Source organism: Rhincodon typus, chromosome 19, assembly GCF_021869965.1.
Source record: "Rhincodon typus isolate 14 chromosome 19, sRhiTyp1.1, whole genome shotgun sequence".
In the NCBI taxonomy this organism is placed as follows: domain Eukaryota; kingdom Metazoa; phylum Chordata; class Chondrichthyes; order Orectolobiformes; family Rhincodontidae; genus Rhincodon; species Rhincodon typus.
This window is the reverse complement of record NC_063350.1, coordinates 28,954,912-28,976,977: the sequence shown is the minus strand read 5'-3', so window position 1 is coordinate 28,976,977 and position 22,066 is coordinate 28,954,912. Positions and strand designations below refer to the sequence as shown.

Sequence of the window (22,066 nt, the reverse complement as noted above, 5' to 3'; positions counted from 1 at the left end):
AATGGAAAAAGGATGACACTATCAAGTGTTCAGATCAAGTCAAGGCTTTGCTGTGGTTGTTCAACAATAGGAAGGAAAATATCAATTAAAAAAATCAAAACAACAAGAGCTTCAGGTCTCAAATCACAACGGGCTGCACAACTGAATTTCTCATGATGGACAAAGGTGGGTGGGGCAAAGTCGTGAATCGTTCAGATTTAGTTTAGGATTTTAGGCCTTCACTGCAGCAGTTCATCAGTATCAAGCCAGGTCCTAATCCTGTGATTAATAGCAAGGAGGCCTGGGGTAAATTTCTGATTAGGCTCAGAGCTCTAACTCGAAATCTCCGTGACTAAGGTCAGCAACAGAAATATTTGCGGATTGGCCCGGGCAGTGTAATCCTTCCTGTTGGAACTTGGAACTTTCTAGGCAAGAACCACTTGTGTGGGGCTTAGTGCTTTCCCCAGGTCCCTAAGAAGACAATGGTAAATGTCTCAACATCCTTTTTAATAATTTGCAATGTTTCTGAAATCCATACGCTCAGCAGTATGAATACAAAGTAAAACACCAATTAAAACTTTAGATACTATCATTTTAATTTTACCTTCTAAACTGGAGATTTCCTTATTTCCACAAATGGTATGAAATAAAAACAATAGGTAAAATATGATTTTTTATTGTAACGGATGGTTACTACGTGTACACAAGTGGTAAACAGAAAACACTGCTGGTGATTTTAAAAGTACAATAGTTCAGATTATTTATCTGAATTACTGTGTACAATATATGCAGTCAGACACAAATGTGACCTTTTCACTTGAAGTTGTTTGAATTCTAATTCCTAACCACTTACTTAATATCTCCACCGTGGGTTGGAATCATTGAGTTCAAGTCGGTCAGGTAGCCTTTAGGATCAACAACAGTTTGTCCACTGACTGAATCGGACACCTCAAATAAAGCAAACAATTATACTTACAATGTCCAGGGCAAAGATTAAAAAAAAAGTCTATATTTTAGGTTCTATAGTTCTGTTCAATAATCCAGTTACGTTATTTTAGCAATATTGTAAAAGAAACATCTTGTGTTATACTGCGTACATTTAGTCACTTCATTAACTAGATTGTAAGTCACCTACTTGGCTCAGCCTCATGTCCATCAAGGTGTTTCGGGCTTGACCAATTTTTCTCATGTCCAATTCTCCTGATCCAGGTGTCATAAGGCCTGGTGTCATTCCACCTGGGTATGGTGTATTCAAGCCACCAGGGTAAGGCGAGGTCAAACCAGAAAATTGCTACAATTAAAACATCACTTATCAAATTCTGCACTGAAATATCAAACGATACATAACAGTAGTAAGAAATCCATTCTTTCTTTACAAATTACACCAAAATTAGTTTTTAATTGATTTAGTAGAAAAAGTAAAATAAAATTAGGTGTGTTACATTATCCCACCTCAGACCATCAGATTCAATTTCAAATAAATTTATTTTGAAAATTAAAAGTATCTAACTGAAAGCTATTAAAAACTCTTAGAAGTTAAACAATTCATTGACAAAACTGTCAACTGATAAACCATCAGTGGAAACAAAATGATGTTTGGTACAGGATAACTTACTTTCAGTTTATTTTTCTAACACAAATCCTGTTCACTCATTTAAAGAACAATCTCACATTTATATTCAGGATTTATTCTGCTTTTTATATAGTTAGAAGAGATGAGAATACAGAATTTCAAAATAGGAGTAGGATCGCCTGTTGAACCAGTTCCACCATTCAATACAATCATCTTGTACTCAAATTCAAATTCTGCCGCCAAATTTTAGATTCCTCAGACACCTAAAATATGTTTATCTTAGCTTTAAATATACTCAATGATGAGCATTCAGAATACCTTCGGGGTAGTAAATTCCAAAAATTCAAAATCCTTAGATAAAGGAGAAATTTCTTCAAAGCCTTAAAATGACCCTGTCCTCATCAGGGACTTGTGTACTCTTGTTATTTCCCAGCTCCCTTCCCCCTCCCCAGTCCTGATGAAGGGTCTCGGCCCAAAATATCAATTTTCCTGCTCCTTTGATGCTGCCTGGCCAGCTGTGTTCCTCCAGCTCCACACTATATTGACATTGCCAAATTTTATTCCTTGGAGTTTCCGTGGAGACAATGTTTACTTTAGCTAATCTCTTAATTTTAATATAATTGTAAAAGCCCTTGCAATATATTTCTATGTTCCTGATTAGTTTACTTTCATTTCTTGTTTTTAAATAAACTTTTTGTTGGCTCTTTGCTGGTTTCTAAAACATTCCCAATCATCTGGCATATTTTTATTATTTGCAATGTTATAACCCTTCTCTTTTAATTTAATACTACAGTTAATGTCTTTAGTAAGTCACAGTTGGATCTTTCAGGTTTATTTGAATAGAATTTTTTTCAAACGTTTCTTCAAGTTTTCCCATTGTTTATTTACCTCACACCTTTTAGTAAACTTACCCAATCAAACTTCGCTAGCTCTGCCCACATACCCATTTAATTGGCTTTAAAGATTTTAGTTTGTATACTCTGTTTCTTCCAGTCACATACTGGTTATCAGCACTTGCATTGTTACCCTGCACTACTGCTTTACCCTTTTTACAATTTTTGAAATCTCCACTCAGAGTTAGAGACTTGTAAGCACGAAAACAGACCCTTCGGTCCAACTCGTCTGAGCCGTCCAGTCATCCCAATCTGGTCTAGTCCCATTTGCCAGCATTTAGCCCATACACTGGATCCGAAACATTAACTCTGTTTTTTCCCTTCACAGATGCTGCCAGAACTGCTGAGCTTTTCCAGCAACTTTGTTTTTGTTCGCTCTAAATGCATCCTATTTATATACCCATCCAGATCCCTTTTAAACGTTGTGATTGCAGTTGCCTCCACCACTTCCGCTTGCAGCTCATTCCATATATGCACCACCCTCTGTGTGAAAAAAAGTTAGCTCTCAGGTCCTTTTTAAGTCTTTTCCCTCTCACCTTAACCTATACCCTCTAGTGCTGGACTCCACCACTCTAGGGAAGAGACCTTGGCTATTCACCCTATCCATGCCTCATGATTTGAAAACCTCTATAAAAGGTCACCCCCTCAGCCTCCGACACTCCAGGCAAAAAAACCCGAGCCTATTCATTCTCTCCCCACAACTCAAACCCTCCAGTCCGGGCAACATCCTTGCAAGTCTTTTCTGCTCCCTCTCAAAATTTACCAACATCTTTCTTATAAAAGGGAGACCAGAATTGTACACAATATTCTAAAAGAGGCCTCACCAATGTCCTGTACAGCCGCAACATGAAATCCCAACTCCTACTGTCACTGTTCTGACCAATGAAATGCAAGTATGCCAAACGCCTTCTTCACTACCCTGTCTACCAGTGACTCCACTTTCAAGGAACTATGCACCTACACCCATAAGTCTCTTTGTTCAGCAACACTCCCCAGGATCCTACCATTAACTGTACAAGTCCTGCCCTGGTGTGCCTCACCATGAACTCATCTTCCAAATATTTAATTTAAATTCTTCTATATGGACCTAGTTATACGACTCACCAAAATACTGATCAGTGCCCTATTATGAAATGCATTTCACCCACGCCAATCATTGAGCCATGTATTTAACTCTCTCATCTTCTTTACCTTATGCCAAATTACTTGAGATTCAGGTAGTAATTCAGAGATCATCATCTTGTGGTTCTGCTTTTCAATTTAGCCTCTAGCTGTTCATACTCCCTCGACGGAACCTCTGTCAGTACATCATTGGTACCAACGTGCGTAACAACTTAATCCTTATTCTTCCTCCATAAATTCCTCTCCAGTGTAGGAGTGATGTCCTTATCTTTGGCACTGAGATTACAGGGACCTACAGTCAGAAAATCATATCTATCCCAGTAAATATACTGTTCCCTACTATACTGCATTCTTTCATGCACCCCACTTTCATGGCTCCCTGCCCAAGGCTGCTATGGTCAGTTTGTTCATCCACCCTGCAGTTCCTGTTCTCATCCACACAAGGTTCAAGAACCTCAAACTTTTTGGACAATTGCAAGGACAATATGTATCAACCAGAACAGATCAATGGGATCTCGGTTTAAACGCTTCATACAAAGCACAGCATCTTAAAAAAAATTGTAGCACTCCTTCAATGCAACACAAACTCCAGCCTTTTGCACGTGCTCAAGCCTTGCTTGGCCTTGAACTCAAGATTGGCCAACTCAGAGACACAAGTACTGCTGGTTGAGTTGGCTGACAGATATCCAAATATCTCAAACGTTATACTTGAAATTTACAAATTACTACTCTCATTTGCATCTGCTACTGCGAAAGATTATCAGTGTTAACCAGAATAACTGCTGCATATCCTACAATGGGCACATGACCCAGTGTTACTCAAACAAGTCACTAGTTATAACATATTAGATTTTTCAAAAATATCTGCAGGTTTATATTGGAGTTTAAAGTTATCACGGTATAGATAAGGAGTGCTCTGAATGGCACTATGCTCCGAAGTTCCTTCCACAATTACAACTAATTCAATAAAAATAATCGACAGATGTCAAAACTGCTAAAACTTCCACTGCCATCTGGTGGTTAAAGCAAAATTATAGAAAAAAAATCACTGTCAGACTGTTGTATGAAAATGCATTCACAAAATCCAATAGGCTCAAATATACTTTTACAGTTAATGCACTATTTTCACATTTTTGTTAAGAGTCACGCAGCACAGAAACAGACCCTTCAGTCCAACCAATCCATTCCTACCATAACCACAAACTAAACTAGTCCCACCTGCCTGCTCTGGGACCACATTTCTCCAAACTTCTCTTATTCATTTACTTATCCAAATGTCTTCTGAATATTGTCACTGTACCACTACTTCCTCTGGAAGTTCATCCCATAGATAAACCACTGTGTAAAAAAGTTACCCACATGTCCGTTTTAAAATCTTTCTCCTGTCACTCTAAAAATATGCCCCCTAGTCTTGAAAGCCCCCACCATAGAGTTCAGACACCTGCCACTCACCTTATCTTTACCCCTCATGATTTTCAAGTCCCAGCCTATCCAGCCTTTCCCTAGAACTCAAACCTTCAATTCCTGGCAACATCCTGGTAATTTTTTTCTGAACTCTCTCCAGCTTGATAATATCCTTCCTATAACAGGGCGACCAGAAATACAGAGAGCACTCCAGAAAAGGCCTCACCAATGTCCTGTATAACCTCCCAACTCCTATTCTCAAAAAGTATGAAAAATGAAAGCAAGCGTGCTAAACGCCTTCCTATCCACACTGCCTACATGTGACACAAACTTCAGAGAATTATGCACCTGAACCCGTAGGTCTTCCTGTTCTGCAACCCTAACCAAGGCCCCACTTTTAACTATAAGTCCTGCCCTTGTTTGTTTCACCAAAATGCAATATCTCACACTTATCCAAATTAAATTCCATCTGCCACTCCTCAGCTCATTGACCCAATCGATCAAGATCTCTTTGTAATCTTAGATAACCTTCTTCTTTGTTCACTATACCACCAATTTTGGTGTCGTCTGCAAACTTACTAACCATGTCTTCAATATTCTCGTCTATATAAACAACAAAGTGGACCCAGCACTGATCTTTGTGGAACACTCCTGGTAACAGGCCTTCAGTCCGAAAAACAACCCTTTACCACCACGCTGTCTCCTGCCGTTAAGCCAATTTCGTATCCAATTGGTAAGCTCATCCTCAATCGCATGGGATCTAACTTTGCTAATTAGTCCAGCCAGTTAAAATATGTAACCTCGTGGTTCGGCATAACCCCTACTCTACCATTACTACTAAGCCAGGAGATCAAGCCTGGTTCAACAAAAATTGCAGGAGGGTATGTCAGGAGCAGAACCAGACTTCTAAAAGTGAGGTGTCAACTTGGTGAGGATACTACACATGCTTACATGCCAACAGTGGAAGCAGCATGCAACCTCTACTATCTCGAAGGACAAGGACACAGATGCAATAGGAATACTGCAAATTCTCCTCCAAGTCTCACTCTGACTTGGAGCTATGTCACTGTTCACTGTCACTGGAACTTGTTTCTTAACAACATCGTGGTTGCCCCATAGCCCACAGACTGCAACAGTTTAAGAAGGGAGCTCACCACCACCTTCTCCAGGGGAATTAGGGATGGTCAACAGATGCTTGTCCAGCCATCTACTCCCACATCTCATGAATGAAAATACATAAATATATAAAGGTAATAACCAAATAGTATGTATTTTGCATGAAAAATGCTGTTTCGCTAGTCAGTTTCCCTAGTCCTAGTGGGACGCACCAATAATGTTTCCAATATATCCATTATTTTATGAGACTTACATTTGAACTGACATCTGTAGAACAGTGAGCCATCTCTAATTATCTGTGATTGGATTTTTTAGTGCAAAAAAAGTCAATTAAACAAGAATAATCAGTAATGCTGTCACAACATTAACCAATAAATTTACTTTTTTTCTTAAGATCGTTGAGCTCTAAATATTCCAATTCATCTGTATTGTGATAGCGTTCTGATCCGAGCTGATACTATTGCTGGCCAAGTCAGTGCCCCAACAAAAATTTCATTCAATAGATCACAGATTGAAACTGAAATAAAAACAATGAGGTGGCCTCTCACCGAAATGCCAGTATTTCCAAAATCTTTCTTTTCCAATACTCACAACAGAGAGAATTCCGTCTCTTTCACATCTGTAGAGCTTAATTTGACAGTGGCTTCAATTCCCTGCCTTGAGAATCTGACAGCCTTCTCCTGGAGCCTTAATACAACTGAATTCAACACTTTTTCAAATTCAAATAACCCTTCAAGGAGTGTAACAAACACTTCTGGTCTGGAACTTCAAAATGAAACTCCTTACACCAAGCTAATCTGCTGTTTTCACCGTAGCAAACTGTCCCCTTTCACCAGGAGCAACTGTTTCAAACATCCAGCATCAGCCAGGATTTCTGCAAAACCCACCAAACTAAAACCCAAAAGCTTTTTTGCAAGCTGTATGTATTTCCCCTAATCAAAAATAAAAATTTTGACCTTCTAAAGTGGAAGCCTATTGCACAACTATTGACTTTGTCTTCTTGTAAAAATTCTTCCAACAAAAATAAATCATACCATATACTATGAACTCTCTTTCATACTGTTTTTAAAAGAAATCACCACGGCTACAGAAACACTTACAAGTTATTCATTAAACCATTTTGGACACAGTCCAAAATCCAGATATACCAGGGCAAAACCAAACGCTTAAAATAAATGACAATATATATAAATCACACGTTATATCACAGTAGTTACATATAGTTACATACTGACCGTCTGTCTGGGATCTACGGATGTATGTTGTTCTCCAGTTTGTAAATGTTTGGCAAAGAAACTATCTGGTACAGGTGTCAGTTTTTCATAGCGAGGATTTCGTTGACGTTTGTTACGAGCATCTCCAACTTCAGGGATACTTAACCATTCTTCTTCTGTAACTTCTGAAAGTTTTCTCTGAAGAGAATTTTTTCAAAAAGAAAGTGTATCAAAATATTCCTAAAATAGCAATATAATTTACCTACAAATCAATCTATAACAGCGCATTATACCCCAAACACATTTACAAGCAGGTAGAACACAGGTGCACACTCAAATGTGGTGAAACTGCACACCTAAATTTCAGCTATGTCTCCTCAGGTACAGACAAAGGTGGCAGGTCTAACTAAGACATTACTGCACCACCCAAGGTTACAAAACTCAGTCTCTTAACTAACATGTTGCATTATACAGAGAAGTCAATGAAACGGGTAAAATGGGGATAAAAAGCCTTACAGGCAGAGTTTTATGCTAAAAAGACAAGAGGAAATTACCTTCAGATCAGAAAATTGTTGCTGGATTTTTGGACGTTCCATACGGTACTTTTCAATTTCTTCTTTTTCCCGTTGTTCCCTGTTCAATGAGATGATCATTTTAAATTTAAAATGAACACACATCGCAAAATACTTGCCTTCAACTGTTAACATTAAATACCTTCTTGAACAAATTTCTATTAACTACTTCCAGGAAATGTAGTACAAAGAAGATTAGTTCAAAACCTGGTCTTCTAAATGGAACCTAATTTGAAACATTCATTGTATTTGATTGTTGTAGACAAGAAGTTACCGCAATTAAATGGTACAAAAACCTCTCAAATTACCCTATAGCTTCCAGTGAAATGATATAAATCAAGGGGCAATTTTATAGGAACTAACAGTTTAATCAATTCGCTTAACTAGTTATTTACTGCACAAGTCTTACCAACATTTACTAAAAAACACAGGAATAAGGATTATTTACATTAGCTGATATCTACAACAATGCTCAAGCAGGCTCGTACATAGTACTGATGTTTAGCTACTAATTTGAGCCATTCCATTAGCACCACTGTTCAGACATCTCCCCTTGAGGAAATGATATTAAGTGCATTCATTGAATTAATAGTTAATTCCAGGCTCATTACCATTTATGAAACTTTTTCTAAATTTATCACCTCCCGTGGTGAGAGGCAACATTATTTGAAAGTTAGAAAACAAGACAGAAAATAACATTTTCTTTGATTAATTGTGAAATTAATACAACTCATTTGGTTTACTGTATAAAATAGTGTACATTCTTCACGGCCTTGGAAAGGTCAAGTGTTTTCAACACACAATGTATAATTCTGATAAAGTCTGCAACTAGATATGTTCCTTGATGCAATCACTTTGAGCAACTAAAAGGTGATTGTTCTGGAAAACTCAACTTAAAGTTAAAACAAAAACAGCTTAAGAGCATCTGTCTGATGCCAAAATGTGAAAAAGATACCCAACATGGACTTTTAAAAATATATATCAATCTGTCTCAGTGCTCCATATCATATGTTATAGAGTACGCTGTTGCAGAAGGACAAACATAAAACATTCGTCCAGAATTTGCAGGAATACAGTGGTGCCTGAACAGTAGATACCAATCAAAAAGTTGGCGAGGAAGAATTACAAATCAACAGAAGTGTTGGATAAGTTACAATGGTCCATCAATAGCTTTACAAAAATGGCTTTTAAAATTTTAACTTCCCCTTGATTTGTATTAATTTCTTGCAAATCTTTTTAATCAACCTGTTCAGACACATTATGACACCCCTCTGGAGCAGGTGGGACTTGAACATGTTCTTCTGGTCCAAAGGTAGAACATTACCAGTGTGCCAAAACAGCCCCATCAATTTCTTGTATTTGCACATTCATTACTTTTTAAGCTCATTGTAGAACATTTAATAATTAATAGTTGTCTTTTCATTGAAGTGTACTAATGCCATTAATTAGTAACAATCAAACTCTGATCCTGAATACCACAAAGTGTAGCTTTTCACTGTTACATGTAGTGAAATGTTCTGGGGAGATTTTTTAAAATCTCCTCCTCTCTCTATCAATCTAATCTTACTATCTGATTTATCTTTCAATACCCAAGGTAACATTTAGTTTATCCACTCTAATTTATTCTTCTAGTCAATTCCTTTACTTAATATTTCTCAATATTTAATTCACACTGGTTAAGTAGTAATACTGTTAGGTCTATTGTTCACAATTGTTCCTGTTGGTGTTTCTCAGACATTACTAATTTGCACTTCCAGTAACATACAGGGCAAAAAGAAATTTTGAGATGTGGAGTGCAGAAAACAAGTCTGAACAACAATCATGCAATGAGATGAGCCACTGCAGCAAACTATAGGCATTATTTTGTGGATGTGGACCATTTAAGCAGAAGAGAGGTACAATTGCTTTGCCTGTTTCAAATGACTCTGCTATACCTTACAGCTAAATATACAGCACAAGATCTCGGATTTGTTGGAGGTATTGCAATTAAGAATCTGCAGACAATATTGATCCAATATTTAGCACAAAGAAAAACCTACATTGGACTGCATATAAAAAATTATCTTTTATAAATCAATGGTAAATATTTGATAATGCTGTGAAATTTTATTCACATTTCAGCTACTGTATTCTCATGAGTTTCAGTGTATCAAATATCTGCATTCAATGGCAAAATAATTCATTAAAATACAGAGATTTGGATTAATAATTATCTGCGGGTCTCCCGACAAATATCATGATGAATCAGGGAGCAGGGGTTAGTCAATATCTAGGGAAGCTGCAGCTAAGTGCATGAATACATAAATAAATTTGCAGAATGGTCACAGTAATTTCAAAAACATGGAGTATTACACTTTACCAAGACAGACAATATCATATTTGGAAAATTAGGATCTAAATGAGGCTTGGGAGGAAAGCAATTTGGATTGTTTGATTGACTGATTGATTTACTGTCATGTGTACCGAAATACAGTGAAAAGCTTTGTTTACGAGCAGAACAGGCAGATCACAGCAAGGAAAGGATGTACAGATCAAAAAGGCTTGAGGCATACAGGTTGCATCATTTGAGGCTACAGTCCATTCAACAGTCTGATAGCGGCCGGAAAGAAGCCGTTCCTGAACCCGCTTGTGCGTGTTCGGGCTTCTGTATCTGAGCACATGTACAATCAGTAAAAATATTAACACAGACTAATTAGATAATAATAAAGGCAAATTATGAAGAGAGCTCCTTCAGATGTCAAAGTGAAAAACAGGCAATTCATACTAAAACGTGTATTGACTTATGCTTGAAATACCATTTCCTGTCTGGTTGCTAGGATGCAGAGACACTTCAGAAGGTGCAAAAGATCTACAAGGATGAAGTCAGAATTTCAAGGTTATACGCATTGGAGATAATGAACAGGTTGAATCTCTTCCCTCTCAAAAAGGGAAGGCAATGGTTGACCGACTAAAGGCCTTTCAAATTTGAAACAGTTTTGATATTATAGTCATAAAAGAGTTTCTACCCATGGGAGTCAAAACAAGAAACCATAAATATTGGAAGTCACTAACAATTTAAACAGAGAATTCAAACTAAATTTTTATCCAGACAGGTGAGATTGCAGAATTCATTCCCCACAGGGAATGCATATTATAGGTTTACTTAAGAGAAATCCATGTAAGAATGAAGAAATAGAGGGTTATGCAGGTCAAACTAGACAGGAAAAAGGAAAGAAGGAACAAAAACAGCAGTTGCTGGAAAAGCTCAGCAGGTCTGACAGCATCTGTGGAGAAAAGAATCAGAGTTAATGTTTCGGGTCTGGTGACCCTTCCTCAGAACCATATTTATGGTTTCTTGTTTTATGACTCCAACGGGTAGAAACTCATGACTTTAATATCAAAACTGTTTCAAATTTGAAAGGCCTTTAGTAGGTCAACCATTGCTTTCCCCTTTTGAGAGGGAAGAGATTCAACCTGTTCATTATCTCCAATGCGCATAACCTTGAAATTCTGACTTCATCCTTGTAGATCTTTTGCACCTTCTGAAGTGTCTCTGCATCCTAGCAACCAGACAGGAAATGGTATTTCAAGCATAAGTCAATACACATTTTAGTATGAATTGCCTGTTTTTCACTTTGACATCTTGAGAAAGGAGCTCTCTGCATAATTTGGCTTTATTATTATCTAATTCTGAGGAAGGGTCACCGGACCCGAAACGTTAACTCTGATTCTTTTCTCCACAGATCCTGTCAGACCCGCTGAGCTTTTCCAGCAACTGCTGTTTTTGTTCCCGATTTAAAACATCAGCAGTTCTTTCGGTTTTTAAAAGGAAAGAGGGTTCAAGTACACCTTGAACTGGTTGGGTCAAATGAACTGTCACTGATGTAAATTCTATATAATTTTCATACCTTCTATCTTTCCTCCTTTCATCCATTCGTTTGTCCAATGCAGCATAGATTGCATCAGCTTCTTCATCGTCTTTCTCATATGGACCACTGGAGAATAAACTTCCAGCATATCCATTAAACTTAAAAAGAAAATAATTTCTTTAACATCTCCAATATATCAAGTGAAAACCATCAGCTAATAAGACAAGATTTATAGTTTGTGCTTCATTGTGTAGGCAAGAAAGAAGAATGCTGAATGTACAATACTTCCACTTAAGTATGTCAATGTTGGTAGCAAATGAAACTGAATTTTCATTCAAAGTTGTAACTGAAAACCATCTAGAAAACATTAAGAAAGTCATTACGGATTCGGAATTGATCATATGTGATAAACCTTATTGAATACTTCAAAAAGAATTTTAAAAAGTAGATAAGGGTAATGCTTTAGATGTAATATGAAGATAAAATATTATGGAAACTAGAACAGAAGAACATAGTAGGAGCAGGAGTAGGTCATTCAGCCCCTTAAGGCTGCTCCACCATTCTGTAAGAGGATGGCTGATCTGCCCTTGATTTCAACTTCTCTTTCATACCAGCTCTTTGTGAATCACAACTCCACGATATTAGAGAAAACGTCCATTTTAAACACAGTGATCTGGCCCAGAGTATTGTGGACGTCAGCGAATTCCAAAGATTAACTACCCTCCAGGAGAAGGAATTCCTTTGCATTTTATCTGCTGCTGGTTTATATAAAAGAAAATCCCAATTCTCTCAATGCCTTAATTTTGGATTGGTGTAACAACTGTTTATGTTTCCGTAGTTTTGACTGTGGACTAAAATAGGAAAAGAACTGTTTTAAAAACCAAGGGTTGTTGAAGGATTGCTGCACTTTTCAAAAGCAAGTAACCTGACAATCATTGTAAATACTGTTTACATAGCTGTTGGCTCAAACAGTATGGAAGACAAGTCCACGCACAAGCTGGAGCTATGGGGTGTGTATGAATAGTGCTTTAACTGGGAACAAGTAGCTGATTGGTCTGTGGGCTTGCGAGTAGTTATCGATGATAAAGACCTTTTGACTGCCACCAACCATATGGTTGGCTCCCAATTGCTGACCAGCTTGGGGAGATGTGAATGTTTTAGCAGAAACCATTGGACCTCGAGCGAAGAAGGAGCTGTTTTTGCTCTAGTGAAAACACATTAAGCCTGAGGTTATTTCTCCTTTCCAGTTGCAGTAAGCTGTGACTTTTAATTCATAAGTCAAAGACCTTTATAAATGTGAACCCCGTGCCTCCTGCAAACAAGTGAAAGTATCTGGGAAAGGGAGATCGAGAAGCAGCGTTCTGATCAGCAAAAGGATCTTTTCAACTACGCTGAAGTACTGGGACCAGTGAACTGCCTTCCAAGATTTTCGCTCTGGCCATAATACCCTTGTTTTTACTTGCGTGTCTGTTATCATGTGTGTGTAGAGGGGAAGTTTATAAAGGGTCTTGAGTTTTAACTAGGAAGAGTTGCATACCAATAATTTATAATTGTTTATCTATAGTCAGAATCTGTTTATTTGTAGCAAATAGCCATTTTGTTAGGTACAGAAACCTGGTCCATTGCTTTGTCAACTTGGATCTGAAACTGGGGAATTCTGTGCTGTTTAAAATCTTTAATTTTTGCGATGACCCCAAAAATGGCAGGCTTGATTTCCTGCAAGCTACCCCACTGATATGTTTCTATAGCACCTTTGTTAACCACATGTAATTCATTCTTGAGTCCTTTTCTCAGAATAAATTTTGCCCAAGTGTAATGAAATACCTGCTTCAATATATTTCACAGCTTGACCACTGACCTTCCACCTAGTCTATTTTCCAGCTCACCCTACATAAATATTTTTTCATACTTCTGTAACTGTCCTTATTAATTTGAAAACACTAGTTTGATACTTCAGTTGCTTTCCCACAAACTGGATTTGAAATTCTACCATATTGTGATCACTAATCCCCCCAAAGGATACTTAACTACAAGATTTCTATTACTCCTACTTGATTACACATTACTAGATCTCACATGGCCTGTTCACAGGTAGGTTGTGCAATGTATTACTCTAAGAAACAATCCCTAATGCACTGTACAAATTTGTTTTTCATGTAACCCTTCCTCATTTGATTTATCCAATCAATATTTAGATTAAAATTAACCCTAACAACTGTAGTGGTCTTCTTACACACCTCCACTATTTACAAATTTATATTTTGCTCTCCAATGAGGCAAATCCTCAGGCGCCTTTGGACCACTCCCACTTGCGACTTCTTTCCCTTGTTATCCCTTATTTCCACCCAAACTGATTTCACATCATGTTCTACTGCATCTATATCACAACTCACCACCTCACTAATTTATTAAAAATACTACCCCAACTCCTTTTCGTCTACTTTCTGGACCATCAAATATCATTGAATACTGAATTCAGGTGACAGCAATATTTGAAAGACTTTAAAGCATATAAAGGTCAAAACTTTAGAAGTCATCCTACACAAATGGCAGTAAAGTAGTGGAAAGCTAGCTATGGAATGAATCAAAATAAACACTTGCAAATGGCTTACCACACCAAAAATGTACTATTCTGATCATAACTTCTCATTTTCCTTCATCTTCTGAAGCAAACATGATATTTTTAACTTCATATTAATATTCTTAAACACAAATGTATTGTTTATTACCTCATCATAGTTAGTGTCATTCAAATCTTCGTCGTCATCATCTGCCTGATTTTTTTTCATTTGATCACCTACAGTTCTTTTTCCTGGGGGGGCATGGCGGTCATCAACTGGGTCATTGGCATCTCGAGCAGGACCAATATCAGAACGTGTTGTGAAACCAGTAGCACTGGAAAAAGGAGAGGATTTCATTGAGCAAAGAGGTCACAAACTAATTTACTGCTCCTGTTGAAACTACAGTGGAACTGCAAAAGCTTTTCTTCTCCTGGGTATCAAATTAACTAGATTCTTCACTGTAACAGTAGACAAGATATAGTTCAATGATTTTGTCTCGAGTGATCAATGTAGGCTGTAAGTCATGCAAGCAGCTTTTTTTTGTAACAAAAGTAATGCTTTATCCGTTGGGAGAGGTGTTTTACTTGCAATTTTATTTCAACTGGGCATGTTTTCTGCACAATATATTTAATAATTACACATCTGTATTTACGTTATTAAATACCGCACACTTTTTAAAGTGATCCTTTGCTCCCTGGAGTACACACTGCCATTCTGCAATATTGAGAAATCACAATGCAGCTAAGTTCAAATGAATCTGATTATCAAACTCATGAAATCCACACAACTTAATGCTATTTATGGTTATATCTACTTCTGTGCTATTAAATATCTTTGCATAGGATGCACTCTTCTTTTAAATTGCCATTGTCTTTTGCTATATGATTTGCCACATTGAGACTGCTGTAGGGTTTTGAACAAGTATCTTGCAAATGTTGCTACAATAAAATTCCAAGTAACATGCAGGGGGATGACACTGTGGCTTTGGAGCATATGCATCATAAAAAGTCAGCACAACTTCAGTCTGAACTAAGCCAGAGGAAAGCACAGCTTTAGCATAGGCAAGACTAGAGACATTAAAGTAGAATTGATAAAATTAATCAAAACACTATAAAGATAGCAAGGCTGGTGACGTATTGCAGGTGTAGAATGTGGGAGCTTGTGGACACTAGCAAGATCAAAAACATTTGTAGCTCAAGAAACTTGGGTTCATAGCAAATAAGCTGAAATCTGAGCCTCGGATACTATCATACCTCAGGAAGGAGGAACATCAAATAGACATTTTATTCCAGGAAGTATTCAGACCTAATTCTGCATTGATCCACAGTCGGGGAAAAAAAAAGTACAAATTCATGAGGCAGGTATGCCGACCGAGAAGCAGAAGTGTTGAAACATCAGCCTTTGTAATTTTCAACAGGTTCAAGGTTCTTGCAGCTTGCATGATGGAATAACGAACTGATAACAGCACCATGATACACAGAAGTGATTCAAATGATGGCAGTAAATAGGAACGTAGTGGTAGTACGGGACATTAGAGACAGGGAGTCTGATATAGTTCTTCGTAATTAGGAATGAGAATCCTTGAAGCTGTGTTACCTGCCCAGTGCCAGGGTTTGGGACATCTGCTCTGGCTGAAACATAACCTGTCTTTGAAGACGCAAGATCCTATTGAAGTGGTCCATATAGGTTAAAGGATAAGATGAGAAAGAGAGGTTCTGCACAGGGAGTATGAGGAGCTAAAGGCTAAATTAAAAAATCATAACATCAAAAGAACAGATGCAAATTAGTTTAGAGTAAATCAAATTAGGGAGTTGATAATATGGCTCAAAGATTACTTTCAGAGAAATGAGTTTCAATTAATGCGGCACTGGTGTCAATATTATGTAAAGTGGGATCTGGACCATTGGAATGCCTTCACTCGAATTGTCTTGGGACAGTGCTCTGCAAATTATATACTTGGCCAGTTGAGAGGGCTTTAAACTAAATAGTGAAATAGATTTGGCAAAATTAGATTAAAGGTAGGTTGTGCTTTGGGACAGTTTCTTAAAGCAGCACATTTTACAGCCAACCAGACATCAGGCTACTCTGGATCAATTAAGGTAATGAAGACTGGAAATAAAGACTGAGTTTGCTAAAGCCATCTGGATAATCAGATTATGACGGAAGTCATTAGAGATGCAGTGGAAGATATTTAAGGAAATACTTATAACACACAGTAAAGATATATTCCATAAGAACGTCTCTAGGAAAGAAATGCATGACTTGTGACTAATGGGGCAGCACAGTGGCTAGCACTTCTGCCTCACGGAGCCAAGGACCCGGGTTCGACTCCAGCGTCGGGCGATTGTCTGTCTGTGTAGAGTTTGCACATTCTCCCCATCCCTGCGTGGGTCCCCTCTGGGTGCTCCGGTTCCCTCCGACAATCCAAAGATGTGCAGGTTAGATGGATTAGCCATGCTAAATTCCCCAAAGCATCCAGGTATATGCAGGTTAGGTGGATTAGCCATGGGAAATGCACGTTTAGAGATAGAGCAGGGGGCTGTGTCTTGTTGGGATTCTGTCTAGAGGGCCACTGTGGACTTGATGGGCCGAATGACCTGCTTCCACATTGTAGGGATTCTATGATTCACAATAAGTGTGTCAAATTCAAAGAAAAAAAAATTAGTCATAATCATAAGATTGTCTGCTGATCTTCATAGTCTGAACGATGATAGAAAGGAAAAAGGAACCTAGAGAATGAGGAAAGCAAGCCGCTGGAAATATAAAAACAGATGGTTCGACTTTCTACAAGTATTTGAGAGAGTCTGGAGAAATTAATAGTGGGATAAAAGAAATTATGGATGCATTGAACAATTATTTTGTGGCTACAGGTAGTTCTGCTATAACACATGTTTTGCTCACACGAATTGATGAATAATGGACGCTGTTTGGATAATGTGAACATTCTGCTGTACAGGTTAAGCGATTTTTCTATAGTGATTTCCCTATAATGCGATTTTCTATGGCGCGAGGTCACACAAGAACGCAACTATCATATTATAGGGGAACTACCTGTATATCCATTGTTGACAACATATAGCTGGCTCTGCTATAACATTATAGCTGTGTTTCTGCGTAACATTGCGTTATAGAAAAATCGTGCTATAGAAATAACAGGGCCTATGGGGAAAAACAGGTTAGGGGCAGACTACCAAATATAATCACTCAAAAATTGCTCTAAAATCTCTCAAAAGCCTAACACAAAGGATAGCACAGTTTGATTAAATATTTATTCATATCTAATAATGAGAAAAGTAAAGTTAACACCTTACCTTGAAAAAATGCCAAGATGACTTGATGGGGGAGGAGGTTTTGAAGTTGCTCTGTTGTTAATGCACTGGCTGAGGGTCACCATCAGCGTCAGGTACAGTTGTAGTTGCAGGGTTTGGGTAAAAAATAGTTAATCCAGAAGTGGATGGCTGTGGTTCATTGTCTTCTGACTGTTTGTTGGTTGGCTTAAAAAAAAAGACATCCAGTTTTTGCTGCTTTGCCCTTGTTCTTCTTTCATGAAAGCTGTTCATTGGGTGCCAAATAAGATCTTATTCCATGAACTGCTGCCCTGCTGCGTTATTCATTGTATTTGTTGTCCTACAAGAGCTCCAACTGCTTCTCAATTTCCCTCAGGATAGAAGACAAAACAGAAGTGAAACCTCTCGTAGTGCTCCATCCTGGACTACTACTACTTCATCTCCAGCTTCCACTTCCCCCTCAGCAACAAGTTGTTGTAGATCAGCTGTAGAAAGGTCTTCACAGTGGGACTCAAGCAGCTTTTCAACATCCACTCTCCACATCTTCAAATCCAACTTGCTTCGCAAGATCAACAAATGTTCTTTGATTCTTGGGAGCTCCTCTGACAGATCAAAACACTTAAAATCTTAAAATCTGGGAGAAGCTTCCACCAAACTGTACGCAAGCAGTTGTTCCCGACATCATGCCAGGCCTCCATGATAATGTCAATTGCGCTCTTGATGTTAAAGCTCTTCCAAAATTGAAGAACACTGCAGCCACTGAGGGGGATAAGGACAATCAGTCTCTTAAATAATAAGCTTTACAAGCTGCTATTGCACCCAGGTCCATGGGTTGAAGGAGAGAGATTGTGTTTGGGGGTAGAAATAGCACTTTGATGTTTTTAGAAAGTTCACCATTGATGGGAGGATGGCTTGGTGCATGATCCAGGATGAGGAGAATCTTGAAATCCAAATTTTTTTTTCCCCCCTGCATTTGAAAACATCTTCCTAAACATCAAAAAAAGGTCAGAAAAAGTTTGCCCCATCATCCAACCTCTTTTGCTTAACCTAAAGGAGATGCCTAGAGTAGACTTAAGGTAACCTTTCAAGGCTCACGGGTTGGTAGAGTGGTATACCACCACAGGCTTAAGCTTTAAGTCTCCACTGGCAATGATATCCAGCAGCACAGTCATATAATCTTTTGCCACCATAAAGCCTGGGCGTGTGCTTCACTCATAGAAATGTGGGTTCTTGATGGCATTCGCTTCCAGTATAAACCGGTCTCATTCAAATTGAAAATTTGACCTAAGTCGTAGACTTTCTCGTCAATTAATTTTTTTCACTATGGGAGGAATCACTTTTTCATTTGATCTTCTATCCACACACTTAGAAGCCACTCCATCTCCAAGTTCCTTTGTCTGTGACCTCTCAGATTTGTTAGCACTCACAGACGTGTTCCAGCAATACAGCTTGCTTTAATCTTTTCTGCATTGTCTCTAATAGTGTGCAAAGTAGTCTCCTTTATTTCTGTTATGTGAACTATATCACATGTTGTCTCATTATGCTCAAAACACTTTATAACATCTAGCTACCTTTCCAGTGTTCCAGTGTTATAGGCTTTCTTTTGTGTTCACCACCCACAATTTTACCACCAGGACGCCTCTTGCTAACATTCTTGTCACCTTGCCCTCACATTTTTGTGGGTAACACAGCAGAATTTGCAAAAAAAACCGAAAATCATGGAGTACCGTACCTCTTACAGAAGTGCCTCACGGCAAAGTCTGCACAATGATCACGTGATGCCAGCACAGAGACTCTTTCAGCGCTAACACTGCGCATTCTCAGGACAAAGCCTGAGAACCGATCATTTGATGTCAATGTATACTCCTGCGGCACTGATGGAATTGCACCATAGCCAACACAAGTTCGCATTTTAGAAATAGCGCTCCCCTATTCATCAGTCGCATTATAGCTAATTTGTTTTTCTGGAACAGGTTATAGCAGAACCAACCGCTGTGCCACATCAATGGTTACTTCACAAAACAAGAACTATGAATACAGATGGTGACTTTTAACATAAATATAGGATTGATTACCCAACAAGAAAGACAGTAGACATAAATGGATCATTTTTAGGTTTGCACAACATATCAATAGCGATCAGTTCTGGATTGCATCTATTTACAATTACATCAATGACTTGGCTGAAGGGACCAACCTACGTTTATTAAAATTGTTGTTCATACAAAGATAGGAAGGACAGTAAGTTATAAAGAGGACATAAGGAGTCTGAAAAGGGATATAGATAGGTTAAGTGAGCGGGCATGGATTTCGCAGATACAGTATAAAATGGAAAAATGTGAACTTTTCCACTTAGCATCAAGAATGGAAATGCAGAATATTATATAAATGAAGCAGATATGTAGAATTTCGCAGTACAGCACAGTCCATATATCTTTGTACATGAATTACAGAAGGTTAAAACGTGGGTACAGCAAAAGATTAGAAAGGCAAATGAAATGGTTTTGTTTATTACAAAGACATGAATTATAAAAGTGGGGTGGGGGGCTTGAACTTTGTACAGGCACTGGTAAGACCAGATCAGAAGTTTTGGCGTCCTTATTTAAGGAACGATATAACTGCATTAATAGCACAGCAGAAAAAGTCCAACTGGTTGATTCTGGGATAAAGGAACAGTCTTATGAGGAAAGATTGAGCATGTACACATTGAAGCTTAAGAAGAATTAGAGCTGACCTCATTGAAAAAGAAATTAGGAATATTTCGTTAGAGTTATAGAGTGTTCGTGAGGCCACACTTGAAGTACTGTATACAGTTCTAATTTAAGAAAGGATGTACGTGTTCAGAGAAGGTTCATTTGACAGCTGGGTGTTAATGGGGGATGAACTGTTTCTCATGGGAAAAGGTTGAGCAGGTTGAGGCTATACCTATTGGACACCAGAACAAATTATTGAAATGTACGAGATCCTGAGTGGACCTGATAGGGTGGACATTAAAAGGATATTTTACTTTTTTAGGAGAGACGAGAACTAGGAACACAGTTTAAAACTAAAAGGGTCTCACATTTAAGACGTAGGAGGAATTTTTTTTTTTTAAAACAAGGGTTGCCAGCCTTTAGAACTATTTCTGAGAGCAGAGGAGACAGGATTACTGACCACTTTTAGGGCCAAGATAGACAGATTCTTAATTAGGGAGTCAATTGTCATAAAGGAGGTGAGAATGTGGAGTTGAGCTCATGATCAAATTATTCAATGGCAAATGAAAAAATTATTCAATGCTATAAGCATTAAAGGGCACAATCCTGCTCCTAATTCACATATGTATATGTATGTCCTATGAAACATAAAAAATCTCGAGGGAATGGTTCCTCTTGTTGTAGAGACTAGAATTAGGGAATGTAGTTTAAAATACGATGTTGCCTATTTAAGAATGAGAATTTTTGTTTTTCTTGGTGGGCCATTACTCCATTCAATTCTCTTCCACAGAGAACAGCGGAAGCTGGATCATTGACAACGTTCAAAATCAAGTTAAATACAATTTGATCGACAAAGGAATCAAGGGTTATATGGTAAACAAGAAAGTGGAAATGAAATTATCATCCGATTAACCACTGCCTTATTGAATGTCAGAGCAGGTTTAAGGAGGTGAATGGCCTACTCCTAAATCATCTCCTTCACAGAATCAACTCTTATGTTGGCTGATGTCAGGTCAGGAAACAATTGGATAGAGCGACATTCAGCACTTCTGGATTATAACATTAAATCCCACATATGGTCCTGACAGGTCAAATTACTCAACATTACCTTGTAAACTTTTGATAAGTTCATTAACATTTGTTCAGGACCTGAGGACATCTTGAAAAATATAGTGAAACAAATTCACCCAACATCTTTCAGGCATCATCTGGGCTCAGGGCTTTGGTATCTGAAACTGATCCTCATTCAAGCTGCAATATGTTCCACTTTCTAGCTGCTTGGTGGCTTCACAGCTTGCAGCTCCTTGTTGCAAAGTGCGGCCACAAGGAAATATAGGATAGGACGAGGTGTTGCTTTATCATACTGTTGAATATTGTGTTATTTTGTTTAAGAAGACAAAGTACCCATCTGACATTTTTGCATAAATCAGGGTTTTTAAGGACAGGTTGATTCCGGGGTGGCAGGACTGACGTATGAGGACAGATTGACTAGGTTAGGATTGTTTGTGCTGGAGTTCAGGCAAATTTTTTTTTTTTTTTGGGGGGGGGGGGGAAGCTGTCTCATAGAGACGTAAAATTCGAACAAGACTAGATAACAGCTGATGCAGGGAGGATGTTCCCGATGGTGAGTGTGTGCAGAACGAGGGGTCACAGTCTGAGGATTCATGGTAGGCCATTTAGGGTAGAGATGAGGAGACATTTCTTCACACAGTGATGATCCTGTGGAATTCATTACCACAGGAAGTAATTGATGCCAAAACATTGAATGTATTCAAGAGGCGGCTAGTTATAGCACTTGGGCAAA

The 22,066-nt window shown here is 38.2% G+C and overlaps 1 protein-coding gene across 1 annotated transcript in view; it reads right to left on the bottom strand.

Annotated features, from left to right (window-relative positions):
• The window catches only part of LOC109928483 (PRP6 pre-mRNA processing factor 6 homolog (S. cerevisiae)), a 94,537-nt gene that overhangs the window by 71,036 nt on the left and 1,435 nt on the right, over positions 1–22,066 (bottom strand). Inside the window, exons 2-7 of the mRNA XM_048608565.1 lie at positions 14,451–14,616; positions 11,761–11,879; positions 7,856–7,934; positions 7,323–7,499; positions 1,115–1,270; positions 833–927 (exon numbers count right to left, since the gene is read on the bottom strand). Coding sequence (XP_048464522.1) covers positions 833–927; positions 1,115–1,270; positions 7,323–7,499; positions 7,856–7,934; positions 11,761–11,879; positions 14,451–14,616 — 792 coding nt within the window. The remainder of the gene's footprint in view (positions 1–832; positions 928–1,114; positions 1,271–7,322; positions 7,500–7,855; positions 7,935–11,760; positions 11,880–14,450; positions 14,617–22,066) is intronic.